The 10000-nt window shown below is 43.8% G+C and overlaps 1 protein-coding gene across 1 annotated transcript in view; it reads right to left on the bottom strand.

Annotated features, from left to right (window-relative positions):
* Positions 1-10000, bottom strand: part of LOC112225609 (serine/threonine-protein phosphatase 6 regulatory ankyrin repeat subunit B) — a 57756-nt gene that overhangs the window by 9885 nt on the left and 37871 nt on the right. The window contains exons 14-18 of the mRNA XM_042306616.1: positions 8030-8170; positions 6695-6760; positions 3340-3451; positions 3081-3152; positions 1-188 (exon numbers count right to left, since the gene is read on the bottom strand). The exon at positions 1-188 is cut by the window's left edge and continues 14 nt beyond it. Of these exons, the coding sequence (XP_042162550.1) occupies positions 1-188; positions 3081-3152; positions 3340-3451; positions 6695-6760; positions 8030-8170 (579 nt within the window). The remainder of the gene's footprint in view (positions 189-3080; positions 3153-3339; positions 3452-6694; positions 6761-8029; positions 8171-10000) is intronic.

Genomic DNA, 10000 nt, shown 5'->3' on the forward strand with positions numbered 1-10000 from the left:
GGGGTGCGTCCCCTGTTGGTGTCCGTGGTGCGTGGCGAGGCCCCCTGGCTGAGAAGGGTGTGGACGCAGTCAGTGTGGCCCCTGAGGGCCGCTAGGGCCAGGGGAGTACGACCTTCCTCGTCCCCCTGGTCTACCTCCCTCTCCCCTTGCAGCAACACCTCCAGAGCCTGTGCATGGCCGTGGTATGCCTGGGGGACAGGGAGACAGACACACACATTACACACATACCAGCTGTTGGTATGCAATGACACTACAGTCTATGCAATGTATACTCTGTGTGTGTATGTGTGATAATGGCTGCCTTCAGAAAGTATTCACACCCCTTGACATTTTCTACATTTTGTTACAGCCTGAATTTAAAATGGATTACATTGAGATGTTGTATCACTGGCCTACACATAACAGCCCATAATGCGAAAGTGGAATTATGTTTTTTAAAATGAAAAGATGAAATGTTATAGCAAGCCTAAATAAGTGCAGGAGCAACAATTTGCTTAATAAGTTGTATGGACTCACTCTGTGTGCAATAATAGTGTTTAACGTGATCTTTGTACCCAACACATATAATAATCTGTAAGGTCCCTCAGTCGAACAGTACATTTTAAACACAGATTCAACCACAAAGACCAGGCTGGTTTTCCAATGCCTCGCAAAGAAGGTCACCTATTGGTAGATGAAAAACAAAAAAAGCAGACATTGAATTATCTTTTGAGCATGGTGAAGTTATTAATAAGAATTTGGATGGTGTATCAATACACCCAGTCACTACAAAGATACAGACAATCTTCCTAACTCAGTTGCTGGAGAGGAAGGAAACCACACAGGGATTTCACCATGAGGCCAACGGTCACTTTAAAACAGTTACTGAGTTTAATGGATGTGATAGGAGAAAACCGAAGATACTATGAATGAATACTATGAATACAACGCATTATGTTTGGGGCAAATCCAAGAAAACACGTCACTGAGTACCACTCTTCATATTTTGAAGCATGGTGGTGGCTGCATCATGTTATGCTATTCCAGAAACAGAGCTAAGCACATTTTGTCTGTCATAGTTGAAGTGTACCTATGATGAAAATTACAGGCTTCTCTCATCTTTTAAGTGGGAGAACTTGCACAATTGGTGGCTGACTAAATACTTTTTTGCCCCACTGTAGATACTTTTGTACCTGTTTCCTCCAGCATCTTCACAAGGCCCTTTGCTGTTATTCGGGGATTGATTTGCACTTTTCCCACCAAAGTATGTTCATCTCTAGGAGACAGAACACGTCTCCTTCCTGAGCGGTATGACGGCTGCGTGGTCCCATGGTGTTTATACTTGCGTACTGTTGTTTGTACAGATGAATGTGGTACCTTCAGGCGTTTGTAAATTGCTCCCAAGGATGAGATCATTTGATTTTCCCATGATGTCAAGCAAAGGCACTGAGTTTGAAGGTAGGCCTTGAAATACATCCACAGATACACCTCCAATTGACTCAAATTATGTCAATTAGCCTATAAGAACCTTCTAAAGTCATTACATAATTTTATGGAATTTTACAAGCTGTTTAAAGGCACAGTCAACTTAGTGTATATAAACTTCTGACCCACTGGAATTGTGATACAGTGAATTATAAGTGAAATAATCTGTCTGTAAACAATTGTTGGAAAATGACTTGTGTCATGCACAAAGTAGATGTCTTAACCAACTTGTCAAAACTATAATTTGTTAACAAGAAATTTGTGGAGTGGTTGAAAAACGAGTTTTAATGATTCCAACCTAAGTGTATGTAAACTTCCGACTTCAACTGTATTTTCAGGTCTCTCCAGATATGTTTGATTGTGTTCAAGTCTGGGCTCTGGCTGGTTCCACTCAAGGACATTTAGAGACGTCCCGAAGCCAATCCTGAGTTGTCTTGGCTGTGTGCTTTGGGTCGTTGTCCAGTTGGAAGATGAACCTTCACCCCAGTCTGAGCACTCTAGAGCAGGTTTTCATCAAGGATCTCTTTGTACTTTGCTCCGTTCATCTTTCCCTTGAGTCTTCCAGTCCCTGCCACTAAAAACATCCCCACAGCATGATGCTGCCACCACCATGCTTCACCATAGGGATGGTGCCAGGTTCCTTCCAGATGTGACGTTTGGCATTCAGACTAAAGAGTTCAATCTTGGTGTCATCAGACCAGAGAATTTTGTTTCTCATGGTCTGAGTCCTTTCGGTGCCTTTTGGAAATCTCCAAACGCCGTCATGTGCCTTTTACTGAGGGAGTGGCTTCCATCTGGCAACTCAACCATAAAGGCCTGATTGGTGGAGTTCTGCAGAGATGGTTGTCCTTCTGGAAGGTTCTCCCATCTCTACAGAGGAACTCAGGAGCTCTGTCAGAGTGACCATTGGGTTCTTGGTCACCTCTTTGACCAAGGCCCTTCTCCCCCGACTGCTCAGTTTGGTCGGGCGGCCAGCTCTAAGAAGAGACTTGGTGGTTCCAAACTTCTTCCATTTAAGAATGATGGATGCCACTGTGTTCTTGGGGACCTTCAATGCTGCAGAAACGTGTTGGTACCGTTTTTGCTTTGTCATTATGGGGCATTGTGTGTAAATTGATGGAGAAAAAAATTTATGTTATCAATTTTAGAATAAGGCTGTAACGTAACAAAATGTGGAAAAAAGGAAGGGGTCTGAATACTTTCTGAATGCACTGTATGTAAATTAGATATTTCTGTATTTCAAAATCAATACATTTGCTAAATTACAAAAAAAATGTTTTTACAATTTGTCATTATGGGGTATTTTGTGTAGATGGGTGAGATTTTTTAATTTATTTAATCCATTTTGAATTCAGGCTGTAACACAACAAAATGTGGAATAAGTCAAGGGATGTGAATACTTTCTGAAGGCACTATACATGATAACGCTAGTTATCTGTTTTTTCTGACCACGTGCCATGACCATAAAAACTATAGGTTTTTCCTGCTCAGGTCACAAGCTCACCCAATTATAATGCATGGTGCATTATAATGCACAAGCTCACCCAATTATAATGCACTGCATGGCAGTGTATGTGATTATGCATGGCTAGAGTGGATATGTGATAATGACTCACAGCGAGGTGCAGGGGGCTCCTGGCACCCAGAAAGTCTGGGGGCTCCTGGTGTCTCTCGTCTCTGTCCAACAGCTAAAACCACAACCACAGATTACATCAAAACAAATCATTTCAATTCCATAAGTGGTATTTGTGAGCTGTGTATATTTATGGTATCTTGTGAAATTGAAGTTGAAGTTCTACACACAGATACATTGTTGACTAGCATGTAGCATAGAAAATGTAGCATGAGCGTGTGTATGAGCGTGCATGCACTCACCAGCTCCAGGCAGTGTCTGTGGCCATAGGCTGCAGCATAGTGGACAGGACTGTAGCCCTGCTTATCATTCAGAGAGGCAGTAGCACCACTTTGCAAAAGGAATTCTAGACATCTATTACACAAACATAAAATATTGTCAGACACAAACACTTCAATATGTTCTTAAAAGTTAAAAGCCTCAGACAGAGAGGATATGAGAGCGAGAAAGAGATGTTTTATAGACATATCAACATGATTCAAGAAGACCACCATAGTCCCTGTGCCCAAGAACACAAAGGCAACCTGCCTAAATGACTACAGACCCGTAGCACTCACGTCCGTAGCCATGAAGTGCTTTGAAAGGCTGGTCATGGCTCACATCAACACCATTATCCCAGAAACTCTAGATCCACTCCAATTTGCATACCGCCCAAACAGATCCACAGATGATGCATTGCACTCCACTCTGCCCTTTCCCACCTGGACAAAAGGAACACCTACATTGGGGAGAACAAGTATTTGATATACTGCCGATTTTGCAGGTTTTCCTACTTACAAAGCATGTAGAGGTCTGTAATTTTTATCATAGGTACACTTCAACTGTGAGAGACGGAATCTACAACAAAAATCCAGAAAATCACATTGTATGATTTTTAAGTAATTCATTTGCATTTTATTGCATGACATAAGTATTTGATCACCTACCAACCAGTAAGAATTCCGGCTCTCACAGACTTGTTAGTTTTTCTTTAAGAATCCCTCCTGTTCTCCACTCGTTACCTGTATAAAAGACACCTGTCCACACACTCAATCAAACAGACTCTAACCTCTCCACAATGGCCAAGACCAGCTGTGTAAGGACATCAGGGATAAAATTGTAGACCTGCACAAGGCTGGGATGGGCTACAGGACAATAGGCAAGCAGCTTAGTGAGAAGGCAACAACTGTTGGCGCAATTATTAGAAAATGGAAGAAGTTCAAGATGACGGTCAATCACCCTCAGTCTGGGGCTCCACAGTCTCAAAGAAAACCATTAGTAACACACCACGCCGTCATGGATTAAAATCCTGCAGCGCACGCAAGGTCCCCCTGCTCAAGCCAGCGCATGTCCAGGCCGTCTGAAGTTTGCCAATGACCACCTGGATGATCCAGAGGAGGAATGGGAGAAGGTCATGTGGTCTGAAGAGACAAAAATAGAGCTTTTTGGTCTAAACTCCACTCGCCGTGTTTGGAGTAAGAAGAAGGATGAGTATAACCCCAAGAACACCAACCCAACCATGAAGCATGGAGGTGGAAACATCATTCTTTGGGGATGCTTTTCTGCAAAGGGGAGAGGACGACTGCACCGTATTGAGGGGAGGATGGATGGGGCCACGTATCGCAAGATCTTGGCCAACAACCTCCTTCCCTCAGTGAGAGCATTGAAGATGGGTCGTGGCTGGGTCTTCCAGCATGACAACGACCCGAAACACACAGCCAGGGCAAACAAGGAGTGGCTCCGTAAGAAGCATCTCAAGGTCCTGGAGTGGCCAAGCCGGTCTCCAGACCTGAACCCAATAAAATATCTTTGGAGGGAGCTGAAAGTCCATATTGCCCAGCGACAGCCCCGAAACCTGAAGGATCTGTATGGAGGTTTCTTAAGTTCTGCTTTTCTGATGTATCAAATACTTATGTCATGCAAATGAATTACTTAAAAATCATACAATGTGATTTTCTGGATTTTTGTTTTAGATTCCGTCTCTCACAGTTGAAGTGTACCTATGATAAAAAATGACAGACCTCTACATGCTTTGTAAGTAGGAAAACCTGCAGAATCGGCAGCGTATCAAATACTTGTTCTCCCCACTGTATGTGAGAATGCTGTTCATTGACTACAGCTCAGCGTTCAACACCATAGTACCCTCAAAGCTCATCACTAAGCTAAGGACCCTCTGACTAAACACCTCCCTCTGCAACTGGATCCTGGACTTCCTGAAGGGCCGCCCCCAGGTGGTGAGGGTAGGTAGCAACACATCTGCCACGCTGATCCTCAACACTGGAGCTCCCCAGGGGTCCATGCTCAGTCCCCTCCTGTACTCCCTGTTCACCCATGACTGCATGGCCAGGCACGACTCCAACACCATCATTAAGTTTGCAGACGACACAACAGTGGTAGGCCTGATCACCGACAACGACGAGACAGCCTATAGGGAGGAGGTCAGAGACCTGGCCGGGTGGTGCCAGAATAACAACCTATCTCTCAACGTAACCTAGACTAAGGAGATGATTGTGGACTACAGGTAAAGGAGGACCGAACACGCCCCCATTCTCATCGACGGGGATGCAGTGGAGCACATTGATAGCTTCAAGTTCCTTGGTGTCCACATCAACAACAAACTAGAATGGTCCAAACACAACAAGACAGTCGTGAAAAGGGCACAACAAAGCATATTCCCCCTCAGGAAACTAAAAAGATTTGGCATGGGTCCTGAGATCCTCAAAAGATTCTACAGCTGCACCATCGAGAGCATCCTGATGGGTTGCATCACTGCCAGGTATGGCAACTGCTCGGTATACGACCGCAAGGCACTACAGAGGGTAGTGCATATGGCCCAGTACATCACTGGGGTTAAGCTGCCTGCCATCCAGGACCTCTACACCAGGCGGTGTCAGAGGAAGGCCCTAAAAATGGTCAAAGACTGTTCTCTACTACCGCATGGCAAGCTGTACCGGAGTGCCAAGTCTAGGACAAAAAAGGCTTCTCAACAGTTTTTACCCCCAAGCCATAAGACTCCTGAACAGGTAATCAAATGGCAACCCGGACTATTTGCATTGTGTGCCTCCCCCAACCCCTCTTTTTACGCTGCTGCTACTCTCTGTTTATCATATATGCATAGTCACTTTAACCATAGCTACATGTACATACTACCTCAATCTGCCTGACTAACCGGTGTCTGTATGTAGCTTCGCTACTTTTAAAGCCTGGCTACTGTATATAGCCTGTCTTTTTACTGTTGTTTTATTTCTTTACTTACCTGTTGTTCACCTAACACCTTTTTTTGCACTATTGGTTAGAGCCTGTAAGTAAGCATTTCACTAAGGTTTAGCACTTCACCTGTTGTATTCGGCGCACGTGACATATTTTTTTGTTTGATTTGACATACGCAATGGTTATTCCAACAAGATGAGCGAGAGAGACAATGACAGAAGATATTGTCTGTCTGAACTGGTCTGTGTGCACAGAGTAGAGAAAGAGAGAGGGAAAGAGAGAGAGAGAAAGAGAGGGACAGTCAGAACCATAGGCACGGCTTGCACTGATCCATGATCTGTGCTGACTGACTACCTGTATGCCCAGATAGAGGCAGTAATACTCATAGAAATAAAATAGTTTACTCACAGTGCAGCCTCTTTCTCCTTCTCTGCCTGCACCCCTTCACTCTCTGGCTCCAGAGCCTGACGTCGCCTTCACAAGACACACAACAGAGAACGATTAAGACATCCTCAATGGGGGCCCCAGGGAAACCCTCCCCAAACCCTTTCCATCTGATTATTCAGGGTCATCTAGCGTCTCCAGCAGTGCTTCCCTGAGTTTCCTGGAATGGAAACAATCAGGGGTGTGAACACTGAACAGTCTGCTGCCGAACATCCAGACACCTATTCAACCAGCACCTCAGAATTACCTCAGGTATCCATGGAAACAGGGAGTTCCTTGGTTGTCTAGCTTCCGGAGATGGTCACCACCATAGAATTAGGAATTAGAATAACATTCCATTGAAACAGTGCAGTCAATCCACAGCCAGACACTGGCTGAAATCACTTGATGATAGGAATTAAGTTGTAAATGCAACAAATACTGAATTTGCATCATATAATAGCACTCACAGCTTTCCAAGAAAACACAACATTTTGACAGTTATGGTCAGTGTACATATATTTTAGAGGCTATTTATACATAAAATGTGTATAAAACCCATATAAACTGTATGTATAATTATGTGACGATATTTTAGATCAGGTCATCTATAAGTCTTTGCTAGGTAAAGCTCCGCCTTATCTCAGCGCACTGGTCACCATAGCAACATCCACCCGTAGCACGTGCTCCAGCAGGTATATTTCACTGGTCATCCCCAAAGCCAACTCCTCCTTTGGGCGCCTTTCCTTCTAGTTTTTGTTTTATCTTGGCCATGTCGTAGTTGTAAATGAGAACTTGTTCTCAACTGGCCTAACTGGTTAAATAAAGGTGAAATAAAATAATAATAATATATTCCATTAGACTGGTTTGGATTTCTCCCTGACCAATATGGCTGCCATTTTCAACTCATTCTGGAGTTTTGAAGGTTGAAGGGGCATAGCAATCTAACAATTTAACAGGATCTCTAAGGGCACCACCAAAAACCACACAGCTAGTTTGACCTGGCCTCAGGGGCCCGGCTGTCCGTTAGTCTTTTGCTTACATATTATAGATAGCAGCATATAGGAACCAGCTCAATATTGTAGTCTTTAACCTCTGACCGATAACTGAATTTACATGCAGTTTATAATATCAAATTGTAACATGAGTCACAGGTCTTAATGGTATCATCAATGTATGGTCACTATGGGGCGAATCCTAACATCCATTTAAGTAACATTTTCACTTAGTCTCCCATTTACATCAATGCATGACTATAACGGAATTGAAATCTTAAGTGGAAGTTAGGATTCGTCCCCAAGTCTGATTAGTGAAGCTCACCTTCTGTCCAGGTCGGAGGCAGCAGCGTAGTGCAGAGCAGAGCGCCCCCACTGGTCAGTGGCATTAATGCAGGTCCCACACGACACAAGGGTCTCCAGGCACTGGTAGTGACGACTGGCTGCCGCATAGTGGAGAGAGGTCCTGGAGAGGAAGCGACACACAGAGAGACACACACACAGAGAGAAGGACAGTGTTATACGCTAGCACATTGAGTTGAGTCACACAAACTTACTGGAGCCCCAAAAAATGAAGAAGAGTAGATTAAAGAGTAGCTAGGCAACAACACCTCCACATGCTGATCCTCAACACAGAGGGTAGCTAGGCAACAACACCTCCACATGCTGATCCTCAACACAGAGGGTAGCTAGGCAACAACACCTCCACTATGCTGATCCTCAACACAGAGGGTAGCTAGGCAACAACACCTCCACTATGCTGATCCTCAACACAGAGGGTAGCTAGGCAACAACACCTCCACTATGCTGATCCTCAACACAGAGGGTAGCTAGGCAACAACACCTCCACATGCTGATCCTCAACACAGAGGGTTCTATTACCAGACCATCCGACTGTTAAACAGCTTCTATCCCCAGACCATCCGACTGTTAAACAGCTTCTATCCCCAGACCATCAGACTGTTAAACAGCTTCTATCCCCAGAACATCAGACTGTTAAACAGCTTCTATCCCCAGAACATCAGACTGAGAAACAGCTTATATCTCCAGACCATCAGACTGTTAAACAGCTTCTATCCCCAGAACATCAGACTGAGAAACAGCTTATATCTCCAGACCATCAGACTGTTAAACAGCTTCTATCCCCAGAACATCAGACTGTTAAACAGCTTCTATCTCCAGAACATCAGACTGTTAAACAGCTTCTATCCCCAGAACATCAGACTGAGAAACAGCTTATATCTCCAGACCATCAGACTGTTAAACAGCTTCTATCCCCAGAACATCAGACTGTTAAACAGCTTATATCTCCAGACCATCAGACTGTTAAACAGCTTCTATCCCCAGAACATCAGACTGAGAAACAGCTTATATCTCCAGACCATCAGACTGTTAAACAGCTTCTATCCCCAGACCATCAGACTGTTAAACAGCTTCTATCCCCAGAACATCAGACTGTTAAACAGCTTCTATCCCCAGAACATCAGACTGAGAAACAGCTTATATCTCCAGACCATCAGACTGTTAAACAGCTTCTATCCCCAGAACATCAGACTGAGAAACAGCTTATATCTCCAGACCATCAGACTGTTAAACAGCTTCTATCCCCAGAACATCAGACTGAGAAACAGCTTATATCTCCAGACCATCAGACTGTTAAACAGCTTCTATCCCCAGAACATCAGACTGTTAAACAGCTTATATCTCCAGAACATCAGACTGTTTGACAGCTTCTATCCCCAGACCATCCGACTGTTAAACAGCTTCTATCCCCAGACCATCAGACTGTTAAACAGCTTCTATCCCCAGACCATCAGACTGTTAAACAGCTTCTATCCCCAGAACATCAGACTGTTTGACAGCTTCTATCCCCAGAACATCAGACTGTTTGACAGCTTCTATCCCCAGAACATCAGACTGTTTGACAGCTTCTATCCCCAGACCATCAGACTGTTAAACAGCTTCTATCCCCAGACCATCAGACTGTTAAACAGCTTCTATCCCCAGACCATCAGACTGTTAAACAGCTTATATCTCCAGAACATCAGACTGTTAAACAGCTTATATCTCCAGAACATCAGACTGTTTGACAGCCATCACTATTTTTCATCCTATAGCTTGTTCTCCATCTTCTTTTTAAATAGTGAGTCAATTTTTTCAGTACTTTTATCTCCATAAATGATCAAAATGTGTTTTTATTATAACTCTTTCTCGTCTCTCTGCAGCAGACATACAGTGAGCAATATGTTTGGAACATCAAATCACAATAAAATCGTTGTATTGAATCGCAATAGAT

The sequence above is a fragment of the Oncorhynchus tshawytscha genome, linkage group LG26 (assembly GCF_018296145.1).
Source record: "Oncorhynchus tshawytscha isolate Ot180627B linkage group LG26, Otsh_v2.0, whole genome shotgun sequence".
NCBI classification, from domain to species: domain Eukaryota; kingdom Metazoa; phylum Chordata; class Actinopteri; order Salmoniformes; family Salmonidae; genus Oncorhynchus; species Oncorhynchus tshawytscha.